General features: G+C 39.2%; 1 protein-coding gene across 6 annotated transcripts in view; it reads right to left on the bottom strand.

Annotated features, from left to right (window-relative positions):
* ank1b (ankyrin 1, erythrocytic b) overlaps window positions 1-19,435 on the bottom strand; it is a 76,156-nt gene that overhangs the window by 10,298 nt on the left and 46,423 nt on the right. For 3 of the 6 annotated variants that reach the window (XM_040000046.1, XM_040000042.1, XM_040000043.1), the window contains 19 exons: window positions 17,778-17,870; window positions 17,557-17,629; window positions 17,355-17,375; window positions 15,919-16,042; window positions 15,622-15,685; window positions 14,970-15,082; window positions 13,400-13,624; window positions 12,310-12,464; window positions 11,820-12,031; window positions 10,263-10,467; window positions 9,110-9,206; window positions 8,756-8,984; window positions 6,149-6,277; window positions 4,670-4,789; window positions 4,037-4,121; window positions 2,836-2,910; window positions 1,480-1,611; window positions 1,167-1,325; window positions 473-544 (listed from right to left, as the gene is read on the bottom strand). In XM_040000046.1, the coding sequence (XP_039855980.1) occupies window positions 473-544; window positions 1,167-1,325; window positions 1,480-1,611; window positions 2,836-2,910; window positions 4,037-4,121; window positions 4,670-4,789; window positions 6,149-6,277; window positions 8,756-8,984; window positions 9,110-9,206; window positions 10,263-10,467; window positions 11,820-12,031; window positions 12,310-12,464; window positions 13,400-13,624; window positions 14,970-15,082; window positions 15,622-15,685; window positions 15,919-16,042; window positions 17,355-17,375; window positions 17,557-17,629; window positions 17,778-17,870 (2,383 nt within the window). The remainder of the gene's footprint in view (window positions 1-472; window positions 545-1,166; window positions 1,326-1,479; window positions 1,612-2,835; window positions 2,911-4,036; window positions 4,122-4,669; window positions 4,790-6,148; window positions 6,278-8,755; window positions 8,985-9,109; window positions 9,207-10,262; window positions 10,468-11,819; window positions 12,032-12,309; window positions 12,465-13,399; window positions 13,625-14,969; window positions 15,083-15,621; window positions 15,686-15,918; window positions 16,043-17,354; window positions 17,376-17,556; window positions 17,630-17,777; window positions 17,871-19,435) is intronic. The other 3 variants (XM_040000045.1, XM_040000047.1, XM_040000044.1) reach the window with 2 other exon arrangements.

Here is a 19,435-nt window from a genome sequence, read left to right as displayed (position 1 = left end):
CACACGTGCATGTATGTGTACACACACGCGCAGAGCCACACATACACCCACATGTAATCTATAAAATCTCGAACGTTACCCATACGTTAACTGTTGGCTGTTTTGCAGACGACTTAAACCCCTGTCAGAAAAAGTGACTTATCCTCGTTTCTCATATTGAGTCAGAAGAATAAATGCCATCATGTTTAGGGCTCAAGTATGAGGTGTGAAAAAGTGTAACGTAAAAAGAAAAAGTAAAAAATAAATTAAAAAAATGAAAATAAAATGATGTGTGCCCCAGTGAGGAGAGGCGGTGTTACTGCATGCTGCAAAAAGCTTGCTTCATGGTGGAAGAATGACACCATTCCTCAGACCTCAAAAATGGTATTTGAGAATCATTATCATTGGTTTCATCATCATCATCATCATCATCATGTGCACTACAGGTCATGAGCAGCAAACCACCATGCAACCCAAGTTCCCTTCAACTTACCCCTTCTGAAAAACGGGGGTCTAATAACGCGTGGCTTGTGCACTAGGCGCGATGGCCTTGTGTCCGTGATCTCTTGTGGGGCAACAGAGACAAGGTAAAGTGGCTGTTACCCAGACTCAGAGAAGGCAAGGAGGGGTTTTCAGAGGTGGAAAGTAAATGAGAATAAAAGCCTCACCTTCTTGGGCTGAAGAATTTAGTCTCTGATTTTTGGCAGTGAAGATTTTTTTTAGGAAATAATTTCCGCTCTATGCTTTCTACAACTTTTTGTGGGGTCCCACCGTGTTTTTTCCATTTACATCTGCATTTCCTGATATTTTGTGGATGTATCTATTTGGAAATGACCAAGTACACCAGATACTGCACTTGCACAGTAAATTGAGCCTCTCATTATTGTTGCCTCTAAAATCTTCTTGAACAGGAAATTCCTGAAAACTTTCCATTTCTGACGGTTACAAACCATCATGAGAACATCAGTCTTGCAATAAACATAACAAGTATTGAACCCTTTGTTTTCTGTAATTACAACACATGTAGCTAGAGAAGTCAATCTATTTAACAATACAAAATACAAAATTAAGGCACAGCATATCTTTGCTAATTAACTGTAAAGAGGTAATTTGTTAAAAAAAAATGTTGAACTGACCCTTCTTATATGTCCTGTGTGTAGGATGTTTAATGTGTTCCTGTATCTTACCATTAATGACGCTGGGGGACAACAGAGTGGAGTCGCGGTCACCAAGCCGACAGGCGCCCTCCTCTGAAGAACCAGGTGCTGGTTGCGGAGCCTGACCCTCCAAAGAGGTTACAATATCTGCACGATCGATGTTCTTCAGAGCAAAGTAGAGGCTCTCCACTGAGAGGCAAAGGTTCCACGATTTATCACTCAACTTTTCTTTTTAAATATCTGTCACATGCACAGATAAGGATGCCCCGACACAGAAATATTTGCACTAGTCAAAGTTTTAATCGTTTGGTCTGAATTTTAAAGGGATATAGTGCTAACTTACTCTTGGCCCTTTTGCCCTCTCTGCTGGCCCACAGGTTGAGCAGGGCAGAGCTCTGGTCCAGCAAGGAGTTTGGATTCTCCACACGGATCCTATTGATGTCGTCCACACCAAACTGAAGCTCTCGTGCTAACTCTAATGGACACAGTTAAGAATAGAAAGAAACATAAAGCACATATTTATACAACTAAGTCCAAAATACTACTGTATAACCACTCACAGATGAAGTGAATAATCTTAGTATAATGGCACATCTGCAGATTAGCGATATATTAGTAAAAGCTGTTGCTCGGTCTTAGTCACCAACTTGGATGGGAGACTTTGATAATGAGAAACTTGCTAAATCCAAATAATTGGGTTGGAGCATAACACAAAACAGCAAGACGTGGGCTCCTGCTGGTCATCGGTGGTGTGGTCTACGGGAAGGACAAACATAAGTAGGATCTCTGATCTGGACGAATAACAACTGCCAGGGGTTTCCTTAGTATTCGGTTTAGTGGTCTACATCATAGACCGGATCTAAAAGATGTACCTAGCCAGGACTCATTAACCCACTGGTTAATAACTGTTCTTTTCTCAGTTGCCATCTTGATGTTTTCAAACAGTATGTGATAAGCGACTCTTTGATCCGTCTGAGAAACCGAGGAACTCTGTACACTAATACAGTAGTGATGTGTCTGTTACAACATAATCCTGCCCTTATACTTGTTTTTCCTAATTTTCTAAACTAACAGGAACCATTGACAGCCTCATATCTGATTCATATACATATAATAATAATGGATTGGATTTATATAGCGCTTTTCAAGGCACACAAAGCGCTTTACAATGCCACTATGCATTCACTCTCGCATTCACACACTGGTGTGAATATATATATATATATATATATATATATATATATATATATATATATATATATATATATATATATATAGGCATATAGAGGAGTTATAACAGCTGCTATAAGGTGTTAGTGCTGATCTGTTGTGGTCGGTTTCATCCAAACGTAGCTTTGTACATTACGGTCAAATGTCTCCATTTTGGTTTCGTTTGTCTTAAGGACATTTATTCAAATGTAACTTTGCAAACCTGAGCCCGTTAGTGTTTTTTCTGATTGTGTTATTATGAACTTTAACATTTAACAACTGCCAACTGAGGCCTGTAGAGTTTGAGATGGTGCTCTTGGGGTTTTTTTTTTGCAGTTTTTATAAGCATTGCATGGTCCAACTTTGTAGCTATTTTCTATTGAAGCAATCAGGGTGCATTTAGTTTTTCACAGTGTGGCTTTGAATTTCTTTTTCAAATGGCTATATATCCATTTTATATACAGATTGTACAGTATCCAGTGTGACTAACCTGCCCAGCTTAAACCCAGCTGTTCGGATATGATGTTGATTTTGAGCTCAGTCCTCTCCATGGCATTCACTGTGGCTAATGAGAAAAAAAAACACACAGACAGTTTAGAAACATGTAATACAGCATACAAGTAAAATACGTTTCAATGACCTAATAGTTATACTACTGTTTTACACAAAAACGTATTTGGGAAGTCAAACAGATATTGATGTGTGGAAAAAAATATTTTTTTTAATTGGGATGAATTTTTTAGACTTTTTATGACTTTTTTAGACTCTTTTTAGACTTGATAGTGTTGAAGCAAATGTTATTAAGAGGTGGCTAGTATTGACTCATTTTCTTCTTGTTATTCCAATTCATCATCTGTACCTAAAAGACAGTTAAGTTTCAATACGTACCTTGACAAAAGCACTGCTCTGTTGGAGGAAATAAGCAATACCAACAACAGTGGTTTTTTTTACCCATATAATTCCCAGGGTTAGGACATCATTTGACAAGGGAAGGTCATAATTTGGGGTTCATTCAGGTGCTATTCCTGCTAACCACAGTAGCATTCAGTAACCATTAAATAGAGACTGAGGTGCAATATAGCAGCGCTGTGTATTTGATAGACAGAAAAGGCCTTTATCCATTCACCCTCACTTGCCATCAGCACCATTTAAACCAATCAGAATGGTCATCTTGACTCTCTTTAGTTACCACAGGCCAGTATAAGGGCTCATCTGTCTTGCTCCACTGCGAGGTCCTGCCCATTCTCAGTGCTAAGCTATAGTGCTAATGCTAACAGTATCTGCTGCCATGCCATTGGAAATCGCAGTGGAGACACCAGCGCCATGCAAAACCAACCACAGAAGTCATTCATTGATTGTCACAGCTACCAGGACACTCAGGACAGAAAAAGGCTAAATTGCCATGTGCCATGGAGCCATTTCAGGTCATATTGGGGGCGGCTGCTCATCTTGTGGCTGCACATTCAATATGTTTCCACTAACTGCACTGCAAAAAACTTAGTGGGATACTGTAGAGCAGTACATTGCATCCAAGGCTCAGTTGTTGTGCCATGCGTGCACACGAGACAGGAAAATAGAGAGGGCAGAGTAAGAAGCAGGGTTGTGGGTAAAGTGGCAGTGCAACATTCAGTGCCCATCTCCACTGTGTGTATATCCGGAGAGGGCTGACGGTCAAGCATTGAAGGACTTACCCACGCCGGGCTCGTTCAGTGCACTGTAGCGTTCTCTCAAAGCAAGAGGGGTTAAAGTTCGTCTGCGCTCCTCACTTCCAACAACCTAAAAAATTGAAAGAATTCCAATAATTAATCGCCTAACACAGAACTTTTGAACTTTTAACAAACACCCATGTCACCATGTTTGACCCATGTAACATTAGATAGATGTAGCACTTCAGATAGACTCCTGGCAAAGTTATGGTTGATATTAAAATAGTAATCCAGGTAAAATGCAGTAGACTAGATTAAAGCACTTTAAACCTTTAAAATAAGGAGTCTCCATACCTTTAAGGTAGCCTGTCAGTCCAAGAGTAAACCCTTTGTCAAAAGGATTAACTGATACTGTGTAATGTTATACTGCTTCAGTTGTATTATTGTACATTTATTTTTTAATGGAATCTCTTTTTATCTATACAAAATTAATAAGCACAAATATTACATATAATACATAATAATATATGTAACACACACATATATTTTGGACAAGCCCCAGTCTGATAGAACAACCTGAAAAAAATGACCATCTATCAGGGATAAGGTCACAGTGCGTGATCTTTCTTTTTATCATCTCTATTTATTATGTGTGCATGTTTGCTACCAAATCCTTACCTTGACACAAGGTGGCATGGTTATATTAAGGTTACACAGTACGTGTTGTGTGTCCTCATACTTGGTGCACTTCCGCAGAAAAGACAAAAACCCGGAGGCATCCTTGTTACTGTCTCTGACCTAAACATAGACAGAAAACAGGTAGACAGAGACGAAGAAAGAAAAATAGAATAGAAGAATGTGGAGTGAGGGAAAGGAGGAGAATGGAAAGACAGAAAAGGATGAGCAGAGAAGAGCGGGAAGAGAAATTGAGCAGAAAATATAGAATAGAGGAAGATAAGATGGGCAAGAAGAAGAAAAAAAAATCAAAAAGAGCACTAGATCCCTTAACAGTTGTCCTGAGCATGTGGCGCAGTAACATGGGACGAGAAGCAGGGGGAAACAGGGATGGAAGCAGTCCACAGGCAGGCAAGAGGGAGAGATTTACCTGCACATTTTACCTGGACGTCTGTCAGACCAGACAGTTACAGAGTGACCGTGAGAGAGAGAAAGAGAGACAGTGAGACAGACACATACAGACAGGCAAGGCCGCAAGATAGGAAGGCAGGCAAAGAAAGTGAAGGAGTCACAGGGCATGCAAACAATTACCCAAGAGAGTTGACAGCTAGACAGGTAAGTTGTTTGTTGCTTGGCTACCAGTATTCATCAAGCTGATTCTGAACAATACTTGACTTATCACATCGACAGACACAGATGAACGGAAAAACAGTGATATGGAAATTACATAAATATGGTCACGGGACAGGCATGGAACGGCTCGTACACACAATATATAATATATACGGTCAATAGAAGAACAAATACACAAGTCATCAATGTAATGTGGAATAAAAACAGATGAAATTATGGTGCTTTTGATAAAGAACTTAAACACAAAACAAAAACACCCTATCAAATCCGATTGCTGGTTTTTATTACCTTTACATTACCTTTACATTTCAAACAAACAAAGCACAATGAAAATAAAAAAAGAACAAAAGGACTCACAATGACACACCATGCCAAAAGCTAACTGAAGAAACTGAGAATCCCGAGATCCGATGAACAACCTGACATTCCAATATTTCTAATGTTTATCTTAACTTTACTGCCTGGAATATCTCTCAACTCTGTGAAAAAAGGTAGCATATTGCAATTATAGTGCACCAATTATACTGCTGTGTTTAATATGCAATGATTGCAGAGTCAGCACAGGACTGTACTATTACCTACGTGTTCACATCACTGATATGAGAGTGAAAAGCAAACACAAAAACCACCATATGAACGCAGTGTTTGAGTCATCGGCAGGTGCTCATGAGTGTAAATAACTGGTGAGAAGGTCCTTGACATACTGTATCCAAAAACTAAACAACACACACTTTTGCACATGTATACACACACACACACACACACACACACAAACAAACACACAATACTGTAGCAACACTTAGCAAGTGATAAAGAAGCAGGCATATGAACAAGCAGCTAGGGACAGACCTTGACAGAGACAGGCAGTCTGTTATCTCGGAAGGCCTGGAAGCTGAAGCTACGAGGCTGCTGAGTGGCCTTCCGAATGGGCACCAAGTTCCCAGAACACTCCAGGTAGAGAGGCATGCCCTCCATTAGCTGTGGAAAATATAACATAAAAGGGAAAAATGGAATTGCTTTTTTTCTAATAACATTTCACAAGCACTCGTTCACAGGGAATTTATGCAGATTTCTCATGATACAATACGCTGTACCCAAAAAACCCAAACAAAAGAATGATCCATTGTCTTTCTAGGTGCAGCAAATGGAATCTATAACAAAAATGGCAAAAACAAGGGCAAGAAGCAGGTGTTGTGCCAAAAAGTGATTGTCTGCCAAAAACTGATTTCCGGTATTTGCCAAAAACTGATTGCTCGTATTTAAACTGCTATAAGTAACTTGTTGGGCTATAATATGTGAAACATATGTCAAATGCATCCCTCATGGATGACCACAAACAACATTCATGTAACAAGGTAGAAGCCGCAATCAGTTTTTGGCAGCGACTTTTATAGAACCTTTATTTATGCAGTTAAAAAAATCTCATTAACATTAAAAATGTCTTTTGTAAGATTAAGTTGGACAGCAGAAATGGCAGCAAATATTACAATAGTTCTGTAAAAATATTTTAAGTGGGGATAAAGGACCGGATTGGTTATAATGTAAGTACACTAACACAGAGTTATAAAGATACTTGAAAAAACAGATAATTTTTTAATTCTATATATAACCCCTTTGTAGTCTATTTACCAACATGCGTAAAGATATTACACATAAAAAATACACGGAAACATTGGAAATCAGTTTTTGGCAGGCAATCACTTTTTGGAACAACACAGGTATACCCTGGACAGGTCACCGATCCATCTCAGGGCTAACACACAGAGACAGACACCCATACTTTAGGACAATTCAACATATTCATGTCTTCAGACCGTGGGAGGAAGAACATGCAAACTTTACACCAGGGGTCCCCATTCCCCAGTCTCCAGTCCCAAACCGGACCCCGAGAGGGTTTTCCCTCAGACCGCAAAGCATTTCCTCATTTACTATGTAGCTAGATATTTTATTCCTGCCGGCTGCCATGGCTGACCTTTGAACAGGCGTGATGGGCAGCTATGTGGATCAGTGACTTTCTAGTCCACACTCCAAGCCAGCTGGTGGCGGTATTGCACCACCAACCACCAAAAAAACGCCAAAGAAGAACAACCAATGCGGGCCCTTCAACACAGATTGCTAAGTTACAGCTTGGGAGCTTGCACTTGGCGACAGTAGAATGATGACTTGGTGGTGCACAGTTGAATGAGTAAAAAAAGATGGCTTTATCAAAAGCATGTATAGTGGACTATCTGACATTTAAAGATGAATGGACAAAATTCGCTCACAGCTGACTAATGAACATTTGCATGCATGCTTAAGAACTGCATTGACCCCATTTCACCCAAATTTTAAAATGCTAGCTGCAAATGCACATGCAAATTTCTCTCACTGAAGTGAGAGCCAGCACTGTTTTGCAGTATGTTTTAAGTTACATGGTGTTGAGTTTGTCAAACATATTTACTGCACCGTTTTAAAGCACTTCTTAATTTTCCTGAAAATTGAGGGTTTTTTTTAGGTGAATTGTTTGCACCTTAATGTTGTCCCAAAAAGTTTATTCTGTTCATCTGGATGTAGCGTTTTCAGTCATCCAAGTGATTTTTTTAGTGTCAGCTGACTGCAAGTTTCCCCAACGTTACAAACAGTACCTTTGCACAATGACTAGACCACTGAATGAACAATGGGCTGTGAGGTCAGTTTCTTAATCATTAAAATCCAAATTGTCATGACCATTGATTAACAACCACTGATCAAAGCCCATTGATCAATGGCCATGAGTACCATTCACAGAAAGTTGGGGAATGGCTGCAATCACAGCGTTGTAAGATAGCGAAAGATGTACCCTTAGGCCCCCTCATCGATTCAAAGGTGGTCTTTCCCTTTTCCCATTCTTCTTCAAAAGTCACTTGGATGAGTAATGAAATGTTTCTCCCACTGAAAACGGTACGTCCAGATGAACAGAAACAACTTTTTGGATTTGGATTTACCTGGATGATTGAGCATGCATCAAGACACCTTAATGTTGGGTTATGTGCAATAGATCTGGTAAAGATTATTGCATGATTTTATTGTTAAATTGTTTTTTGTTTAATATTAGTACTTGAACTGGATTGCACTTTTCGGTTCAGCAGATGATTTAATGGCATATGAATAATTGATCAGTAGTTACAAGGCAAAAGTCTATATTGTTAATTAAATGTTAAATAGAAATGAAAGAAAATATTTTTGTTGGGTCATTTAAAGTGTTCGGAACCCAGATTGATTGGATGATGGAGGTAGTGAACCTCCTGTTATTTTAGTTGGGGACCCCTGCTTTACACAGTATGATTCAAACCCAGGACCTTCTTGGTCTGAGGAACCAGTGCTAACCACCAAACCACGATGTCGCCACTTTTTAGAGAACTTAAAATGAATCACACGTTCAACTGCTCTTGCTCTCCTTAACAAGCTGGCTTTCTGTGGCCTTGCCCCTGTGCGCACCTCAATGTCTCGACTCCGGGCCACCTCGGTGAAGTTTTCGTGCAGCTCCAGAGTTTTGTCCATCTTGTCATCTGTCATGCAGTAGCAACGCAGGCGTCCCTCACGTGCCTCATTCATCTTTGCAAAAATAACAAACTTGGCCATATATGGGACTGCCATTAGCTCCCTGTACAGCAGGTTGGCAAAGGTGACCACCTCCGCCGTACGTGGACAGTCTGCCAGCCAGAATCTGGATATAGCAGGAGAACAGAGAAGAATTAAACAAACCAGCTGGATCTAAATCCAGATGTGTGCAAGAGTGCAGGAAATAAAGTTGACTGGGAACATGCTTGCACAGGTGTTTACTGAGCTCACCTTGCAGACACATTGGTGGTAAAATTGGCACAGTTGTTGGCGTACATCAGCTTGGTGGTTCCAGTGATGTCCTCCCACTGAGCTGGTGCTGTTCCACCTGGATTGATGTGCAAGTGTTGGAAAAACTGTCCCATTATGTTGTCTTAGTTGGACCTTCATCAGTTTTATTTCCTTTCTTTGTTAGGTCTCCCACCTATTATCGATTATCTAGTGACTCTCTTTTTGAATATATACATCCAGTATCATGGCTTCTCCTTTTTGTCATTTTTTCACTACTCCCTGTAATGACTCCCACACACTGCAGTCCACACTATATGACATTGATCTGATAAACTTGAGAAGTATTTCTAGTCTGCTGCATGAAAATGTAATTGTCTTACAATGATAAAAGCAACTGAATCAAGGCTAAGACAGACAGCTGTTGTTCCTCTGCTGTTTGTCTGCTTCCTGTGTCCTCCTTGGCTCAGCTTTAACAGATGGAGGACACAACTTACACAGAGACATGATTGGAATCTCAATCATTTTGTTAATGTGCATGTTTATTTCCGTCTGTCAAGATTCTTTGCACGTAATTTTATGCTGCTTTTGCTTTTACTTGATTACCAGTTGAGTACTCAGAAATATCCTTTTATGTTGGTCGTCTTTCTCCAGAGACGGCTCAAACTCACATAATGTAAATACAGTTTAAGTCGAATTTAGACTGGTATGGTATTTTTTCGACTTTCCTCTTTTGCTGCCATGTTTGTTTTGAGAAGTGCGTCTCTGTGTATGACCCCTGCTTTGCATATTAAAACAGGAGATTACAGCCTTTTATATTGTGATATTTGAGTCAGAAGTACACCCACGTGTCCACTGCCATCAATCAGTTTTGTTAGGGTCCATTTTAGTGAATTGGTGCTCTGATTTTCTTTGCCCCAGTATTTCAAATTTTCCCCATCACCACCATAAAGAGTCATTTTAAGGTTACTCTAAAAAGTCAAATTGGTAAATAAAACTGCTTAATACAAAAAAAATATATAATCTGGTGGCAGATCATTTTGTTTGTACCCTAATGAGAAAGGTAATAATTCCTGCATACAATCCTAGGTATCTCATGTTTGTTACAAGAAAAAACAAAATATAAAAAGGGATTGCTCTGTAAAGTTATTCCTACCAATGACACTGCAGAGAAGACGCAAGCTGGTGGTATCACCCTCGCCAGCATCACGGGGGCTCTCCCTCCACGACGGTGGTAAAGGAATCCGCAATCCGATTGGACGGTGAAATTTGCGTCGCCGAGGTTCGATGGTAACCACTGGGCTGAAGGTGGCCTGGTTACCAAGCTGCCTGGTCAGCAGTTCATCAGGGATTGGTTGTGCCTGATGTTAAAGTGTTAATGGCAAAAAAGGGACACTGAGGACATGACGAAAAGACAGGAGGAGAAGGCTGCATACATGGAAAATGGAAAAGATAAACTCAAGCACAAATAAAACATAACAGAAACTCCGCAAGGATCAACAAACAATTAAACAAAATGTTTAAAAAAAGGAAAACAAACCATAAACCATAAAAGCAAATGTGCAATAGGCTAAAACTTCAAATTCCCAATCATACTCACACATGCAACAAATTCATAAACTCAGATCAGTGCATCAGCTTGGTCACTGTGGCTCACAACTTAAATCGGGGAACTGAGGAGTGACGAACGGCTGAATAAAAAGGAAAACAGACGAGCGTAGCCAAAGCAAAACTCATGCAATCTTCTTACGTACATAACATTAGTGCCATGACAAAGAACGTAAACGATGTACACTCAAGTGACCAAGCAACAGAAATGAAGAAGCCATAATCCTTCATAATCTTTCTGCTGTGGAAAACAAAGCCAAGTGTAGGTGTAGTGTGAAAAGAGATCAGTCAGCATGAGTGTGTGCCAAGTTCCCAGACGGGTGTCTGCAGAGGTCTGGATGAGTAACAGCCAGTCATACATTTGCCAGAAGCTCCTGTTTGGCAGGGCAGACACCACGTGTTGCAAACACCGGAGATGCTTCTTAAAGGTCAGGCAAATTTTGAAAATGTTCTAATAAAGTATATAATTTTTCTATATTAACCTATTCTATCAATGAAATTCTTATTGACAGTGTTTAAAAACTGAGAAAATCTTCTTCCTATCGGTTTGATATCACTGTTTGTTACAGCTCTATTTTGTGAAGTAGATGTATTTTTTTACATTTTCATTGAATAAACCAAAGCAAATTTATCACAATGAAGTGCAAGGCAAGAGAAATTTACTTTAAAAAATGTACATGATTTACAGTAATACCAATAATAACTGACGCTACATCACAAAACACTGAATGAAATATAGATTTACTATTTGATGGGATATCTCAAATGACAAGTGATGACCTTTCTTCTAGCATTAAGGTTTATAGTACTGAAATAAATCAGCCTGCCTCTTCACGTCTCGCATCAGGTCTCCATGACTGATAGCAAAACTCAAGCATTTTCAGACTCATTGGTCAAACAGACATAACATCAACTTCATGGCATGAAATCTGTCAAATCTGAACTCGTAGACTGAAAGCAGCACAAACAGAAAATGAGGCCAGAGGTAAACATGTTGGCACAGTCTTGGTTGTTTTCTCATTCGAACATCTGTTTTTGTGTTGAACAATCAAGCAATTATGAAAAGTGTACATGTGCAAAGCCTCTTTTCAATTCATATTCTCACCTGCAGTCCCAGCCTCACTCTCTTGGTGACAGCAGTCTCAGGGAAGATGGCCTCAACTTGGGGGACCAGCTTACTGGTCAGCCGACCGCCCTCTGGACCAATGAGATCACTCTCCTGCTGTATGCGAGACACTACTGCAAAGTAGAGGGGGAAGTCAGTGGAGATCATTCGACGGATTCTCTTCTTCTCCAGCTCCTCTTGGCTCTCCAAGTCTATATTAAGGTGAAATAGTGGAGATAAGCAGAGAAAAGAGATAAAGAGGAAAGAAAAAGAGGGTAATGGTAGGTGTTAGGATACATGTCTAGCTGAAAATTTCAGTCTTAAATGAACACTTTGTGGGAATAAAGCCTGTCTGATGCTGCGGAGGCAGCTTCTGTGTTTAAAAAAACCTTCCTATGCTTGTCTTCTGTAACTCCAGGGACATACATCAAGATTAATACAACCCCTCAAGGTTTCCCTGACAGGCGACATCCATTACAATCCCACTAACCTTCATCCATGCCATTCAGAATAGTTTCCAGTACTTCGTCGCCATAGCGATTGCGATGTTCCTTCCAGACCGAGCCGTTCTCACTGCGGAGCACCACAAGCTCTCTGTCTCCTCGTCCCAGTGAGGCAAAGTGAGGGATTTCTACTATCACTGGTCTGTGAATGAAATGTCAGAAAGGTTTTTAGAAAAAGGTAGGAGAGGTGCATATTTTATCTTCTTTTTCTTTGTCTTTTAATGACAATCTATAGGTTTTGGGGAACAGAGAAGACTAAATGCTGTAGTTTTGAAAGTCAAATGCATTTCCCTACTTGCCTGGTTTGGTACTCATCAGACTGAGGTCTGCTCTGCGGTATTATTTTATTTCACAGTGTGCCAAAACATTCTAATTGATGACTCTGAACTACAGGCCAGCTGGTTCAGAGCCCAGACTAACATTAACAGTACAAGTTATCAATGCCATTTGCACTAATACACAGCCTTTTGAAGTGCATGTTCACAGCTTAGAAGATGCAACATGTGTGACTTCTAAAAAACCTCTGCCACTTGATTGGTCAGACCTGGTCCTCTTTAAAAGAGCTGATGTCCAGAGACGACATGTTTATGAATGCTTTTTATGTTTCTCCTTGCATGGTTAGAATTTTAATATTGTACAATAAAAATGACCAGTGCTCACGCACAATGGTTTTCAGAAATGCTTGATACATCATCCGAGCATGACTCTGGACCTTTCAGCATTGGTTTTCAACCTAGTCCTTTGTGTACAATACTTTCTGAAGATTTTTAAAAATATTTTTAAGATAATATGTACCGTAGATGATCCCCATATTCTCTGTAACTTTACACTGTGATAGGTTAGTTTTAAACTGCTTAAATGACTATTTTCCTATAAATACCCCATCATGATCTAGTCTTGTCCATTAAATGGCACAATCACTGAACTTGTCTTGGACATGTCATGTCTATTAAGAGCCACGCAAATACATGCACATATAGGCACTTAAATACACACAAAAGTATTTTGCTTTGACTGTAAATGCACAGTCAAATACGATCAAATACAGTTAATAAACCAAAGAAAGGTCTGATTTACCCAAGGAACTGCATACTGGACGGCCCCAGGGAGATGATCCGGCTAGCGAGGCCCTCGCCCTCCACTAGTGGAGGAGGCGTGGTCAGTTTCTGGGGTTTAACGAGACGGCAAGTGATGCGCGTCGGTGCAGCGCAGGTTCGGGGAGGGATGATCACTCGTAGTCCATGGTGCCTGCTGCCTCGCATGGAGCCCCCTCGAGCATCCACCATGAAACTCACCAGGAAGCTGAGTTAAATGGTGCCATAAATTAAGAACATGTAAACTTTACTTTATCAAAACACATTTAAACATTAATAAAACAGGACAGAAAGAAAAAAAACACAAAGACTGGACTTTCGTCAGGGAAATCCTCCAGCTCTACGAGATGGAACAGATTATTCATGTGCTGTTTGTTCAGCAGTGTTTTGAATTGATCTGGTTTGCCCGCTCATGGTTTATGCTATTCATAAAGAAGACATCAATTGACTGTGTAGGCGCTCTTTTCATTTGCTTATCTGGATATGACAGGAGAGAACGAGTGATCTGCAGCAATGCTCAGCAAGAATGATGTGAAAAGATTTGAAAGAGATCCTGATTCTGCTTCTCCTGCATTATACCAGTGGCTTAATACAGGTGTCTCTATGTGTGAGGTCATCTTTTCACACTCACTATTTCAAAAGCTGACTCATGGAGGTACAGAATCAGAATCAGAAACTTTATTGTCATTGTCACGAGAACAACGAAATGAAGAATGGTCCCCGATCATTGCATCATCCCTAGCAATATCAAAATATAAATAAAACAATAAAATTCAATAAATAAAATAGATAGAATACTTAAAATACTAATAAGATGTAACAGTAAAACATTCACATACATTCCCACACACATGCTTCAGACCGTGCATAGATTAACACAAGAGTGGCGTGATGGACATTTTTTTTGTAGTATTCAGATGTGTTATTGCAGTTGGATAACAGGTACAGATACAGTAAATTATGACTTTGCATAATTGATAAATTAAAGTGTTTATTGCTGGAATACAGTTCCTTTAAATATAAGATATCTGTAAATTTGGATTGTGATCATCGTGATCATCACTGATAATCATTACAACCACCATTTATCTTTTGGTATCATACCTCTATGCAACAACATTAAAACATAAATGGACTGCATTTACCTAGGCCCTTTTTCGTAGCAGTTTACAGAGCACTTTAGATTGTATATAAGTAAAGGATGCTATTGTCACATAAACTATCACCTCAGTAGATGAATTAATGGAATCAGTTGCCAGTTTTAAATGTTAATGACATTAGAGTTTAAACAATTTTGTTAATTATAATCAGGTTAAGAGAAAAATAGATGATAAATATAGTATGCTTTTGACTATCATCATAGGCTTTTAACAAGTCTGCACTATCTGCACTTTTTTTTCTATTTACTTTTTTGTAAAGCCAGAAATTTCACAGTCTGCCAAAACACTATAATAAGAATCCTGACAAGAAGCATCGACGACTGATACTGTTTAACATAAAAGCAATTTTAAAAATTTGGTTTAACGGGGAAGAAAAACATTTTAATAACTCACCCAGTGTGAATAGGGCTGGCTACAGGGCTGACATTGTCTGAAGTCTCAGTAGCTGGACTGCTTGGGATAAGAGAATCTTCATCATATTCTTTTGGCAAGGGGACGGGGGTGTGCTGAGGTCAGAGAGGGAGAAATGAAAATGGAAAACGGTGAGAAATTGAGGCCGTAAAACAGCTATGACTGAGAAGATTAAACCAGAGAAAAGTAGGAGGGAAAGACTGAGATAAAAAGAGAAAGAGGTGATATAAAACATGAAGCAGAGAGAAGACCATAATAAAGGAAGAGGTATGAATAAAAGTCAGAATCTGGTTCAATAATATAAGTTAGTGATGTTTCCATTTGAATATCTGTCTTCTATAGCCTCTTTTTTGCACCTTAAAAACTTCATTCTGCACAAGAAAGTGATTGTCAAGCAATGTTAACTTAAATTAAGTGTCCCTTTACGAGTACATACAAGTATGTAACAACTACGTAACAAATCAATGGCTTCCTATTCAAAGAGGAAGCTTAATTTATATACTTATCAGATCCAACTAATCCCAAATAGCTAGAAGAAATTAGAAAAGTATTCAAATGAGAGCTCAGGTCTCAGGAGGATAAAATAAAGTAACAAATGCTTACAAAGCCACTCTTAGTCACGAGCTAAGCATACCTGATCCAGCATAACTGTCTCTGGTGACACACAGGGGATCCTGGGAATAGCAGGAGAATATGGACTGTCGAAGAGGAGGTAGGAATAAGGTAAGACAAGAAACCATCGCTGAATATGACACCGCTATCAAAATTCTAATAAAATCATATGAGCTCACTCTGCTGCTTCTCATAATCTAAGGTAAGGATAAATGAGCTATGTCAGTAATTTAATCGCCAGCTCAAATTTCATTTTCAATTATATCATATTAGGCATTCTTCACATAAAGACTCCTCGTCACACCTCACACTGACTTACGTGGTGCCCATGCCGCCCTCAAAGTCTCTGAGGGTCTTCTTTGGGGAGAGAAAGTCATCATCCTGGTCCTTAAAATCATCAAGCTTCAAATAGCGAGCTCCGTCCATCCCCAGCAACTCGTCTCCTGTGGTAAAAATGTAAAAGAAATGTTTAGAAAGAACATGGAAAATGAACACAGAGAAAAATAAGTGGTAAGGAACAGGTTGCAAGGAGCACATAAGGAAGTAAGAGAGAAAAGGATGACACCAGGGGGATACGGAGTAAACTTTAAATTAAGGACAAGTTCTCCCAATAAATGTCAGTTTATCTCAATACATTTCAAGTTGTTTCAAAATGTATTTTATGAGAAATGCTCTCAAAACCTTGAACTCTCTTCAAATTCGAGTAAAATCTATTTTGATTTAATCCCCAGATGAAATCTGTAATTACTACTCCACCATCCTTCCCATCCCTTCACCAAACCACAGAAAAAAATGGTCACAAAGCAGTTCCAAACATTTTAGTCCAAGCAATGGAGTCAAACCAACAACAACCAGAGCCGATGGAAACCAAAGTAGTGAAAGAAGAGGATTGGTAAGACAGTGAATATCAACACAGTTTAGGACACTGCATGGACAGCAAACTGCAAGGCACCTGGTGACAGCTTTTTTAGTGAGCATGCCCATTAAAGATGAAATCACATGTGGTGATGGTTGTTTCTGTGTAGGAGAAAACACCTTAATTATTAAATAGGAATGATACTAAAATAATAATTATAACAACAACTATAAACCGCTTCACAAGACAGACAGTTTAGCACCCATTCGTATAAGCTGTTCAGGAAAACAAAGCAAAAAAATGTTAAAGAAGTAAAAAGTGAGAAAATTAAACAAGTATAAAAACAAGAAAACACATTGCAAAAGGAAAAAATGCTTCCAAAACGTGTTGAAAAGATTCGAATTTGGTTTATTTTTTCTAGATTTTTAAGGCAGGCCGATGACTGTATAAACTGGAGCTGTTTGCTGGAAAGTGTCACAGCTTTGCCACAGTATGTGTTTTATCCGTTTATGGATCAATTACACTGTAAAAATCAGGAGGAACAGCAACGCTGCACTGGAAGGGAGCCATTTAAATTTAAATACAGAAATATTGGAGTTCTGTCAATGATAGATCTATGACCAGATATGTGCTGGTAAAAGGAAAATGTTGTGACTACATGCTGATGACAAACAGACTTTTTAAAGAAAAAGCAAATCTCTGAACAAGAGGGAGAACAGGAGAGATCAAAGATAAGACAGAGAAAATAGAGGATAACAAACAGGGCTGGAGTCGAAAGTAGAACTGATTAGAAAGACATTTAGTGACACACAGAGAAAATGAGAAAGTGCAACTGCAATGAAGGCACAAGTTTACGAGTCACCGGACCGGACAAGGCAGAGATACAGACACAGTCCTACCTAACGTTAGCTGGGCAACCCCTACAAGACAAATGGAAAAGGGTGTTATAAACAGTCGCACATATACAGTCAAATTCATGCTGGTACTTCGACATGTCAGTGTACTTCCCATGCGCTCGTCTTCTACCAAAATCAGAGCTGAAAGTTAATTATCAAAGCTGCACAGTTGATGCTTTTAACATAATCAAATAAGACAGCCTACCTTCATCCTCTGAAACATCCAAAATCTCATCTACAGTTTCGGGGAAACTCATCCGATGCTTCTCTGTCGTGATCTGTGGAGAACCAGGGTGGGAATTAATTTGCAAGCAGTGAGGGAGCTGAATGTAATTAGGAAAACAGAGTTTGCTCAGTGAACATCTGATGATGGTGGGTCAACGTTTCTTCTTCATGTACTCGTGTAACTAGGTGAACCATGCTCACCGCAGAAACAGACTCCTCGGTTACCAGCTTGAGCACATCAATGACAGAAATGTAACCCAGCCTCTTAGCAATGCCCAGGGGAGACGTGCCGTTCTACACGGAGACAGATAATTAAAATTACTAAAATCATTTCCACAGATTTTAAGAACTTTATTCTTTCCTGTAGAAAACATATACTCTTGGGAAAAAGAAGTATTTTAGTGTCCTGTGAAAAACAAAAGTAGAAGATCTCAAAGCATTCAGGTGTTTGTAGACAAAATACCACAATCTTGCCAGGAGTCAACATCCCAACAGATTCTCTACAATTCTCAGAAAGTGCAAAAAACCCAAGAGCTACAGCCCTGATTCTACAGGTCTCTGCTAGCATGTTGACTATTAAAATCCATGACAGCTTCAACAAGTATGGTTTATTTGAGGGGGTTGCCGGGAAGAAGCCTCTTCTCCTTCAAAAGAACAGGACAGTATGGCTGAAGTTTGCCAAGTTGCATCTGAAGAAACCACAAGAGGTTTTTGGACAAACAAGGCCAAAGAGGAGATGTTTGGCCATACTGCTCAGCACCATGTTTGGCAAAAACAAATACCTCATGTCAACTGCCAAGCATGCTGGTACTGGACGGGTGATGATTTGGGTTTGTTTTGCAGCTTGGAAACTGGGCGCCTTGCATTCATTGAGTTGACCATGAAATCTGTCACATTTGAGGCCATCTGTCCAAGAGCTAAAGGTTGGCTGGTATACAACAGCATGGCCGCAAAAGAAAGGAATCAAGGTGTCACAGTGTCAAAGTGCAGACCTCAGCCTGACTGTAATGCTGTGATGGGACCATAAGAGATCTGTATATAAACGAATGCCTGCAAACCTCCATAAACTAATGCAATGTTGTAAATTATAAAGTCATACAGCAAATCATTATTTCAAGTTGTTGCAGCTAAAGGTTGTTTTACAAGCTACAAGGTATACTTAGTTTATCATGACTGCATGGAGTCCTGTAAGAAATATAGTTTTTAGAATTACGGTACACATCTACAACATAAATAAAAAAAAATATGAAAAATGAAGGCAAAAGGTGAACTGATATATCCTACAGGCTGCAACAAACATATACTGGACAGTATCCACCATAGTTATACACATGTCCAAACTTCTAATATATCAAAACTAGTGAATGGAAAGACAAAAAAAAGCTATTAAATTTTGCGGTTTAATTACTAGGTCTTAAACTGCATCTTTCAGGCCTTTCATAAATTGTGCCTGTCAAAATCTTAATTTAAAATCTAACTAGCCAATTAGGACTGTCAGGTGTATGTAGTGATGTAAAAAGAATCTCTGAACAAAGTATCAAAAATTAAAAATACTGATGTAAAATAAATGGATAGACAAAATAGGATGCAACATCAATTTTAGTTGGGGAACTCTAGCTCCAGAGTACACACTGAAAAAAAAGTTTCATTGGAACATAGTCACGGCAACTAAAAAAGTAAAAAATAGTCCTGACAGTGAACACACATACATTGTGCATGTGGAAAAACATTTACAGAGAAATATTTAACAGGATAGGAATGTTTATCAGTCAAGAGAGCGATGATGATGATGATGATCTGTGATCTGAATCTACTCTAGTGCTAACTATTCTACTGAAGGCAATTTCTTTATTTGTTAT

This window comes from Simochromis diagramma, unplaced genomic scaffold (genome assembly GCF_900408965.1).
Source record: "Simochromis diagramma unplaced genomic scaffold, fSimDia1.1 OVJJ01000596.1, whole genome shotgun sequence".
NCBI classification, from domain to species: Eukaryota; Metazoa; Chordata; class Actinopteri; order Cichliformes; family Cichlidae; genus Simochromis; species Simochromis diagramma.
The sequence above is the reverse complement of the archived record's forward strand: the minus strand, read 5'-3'. Positions and strand labels throughout refer to the sequence as shown.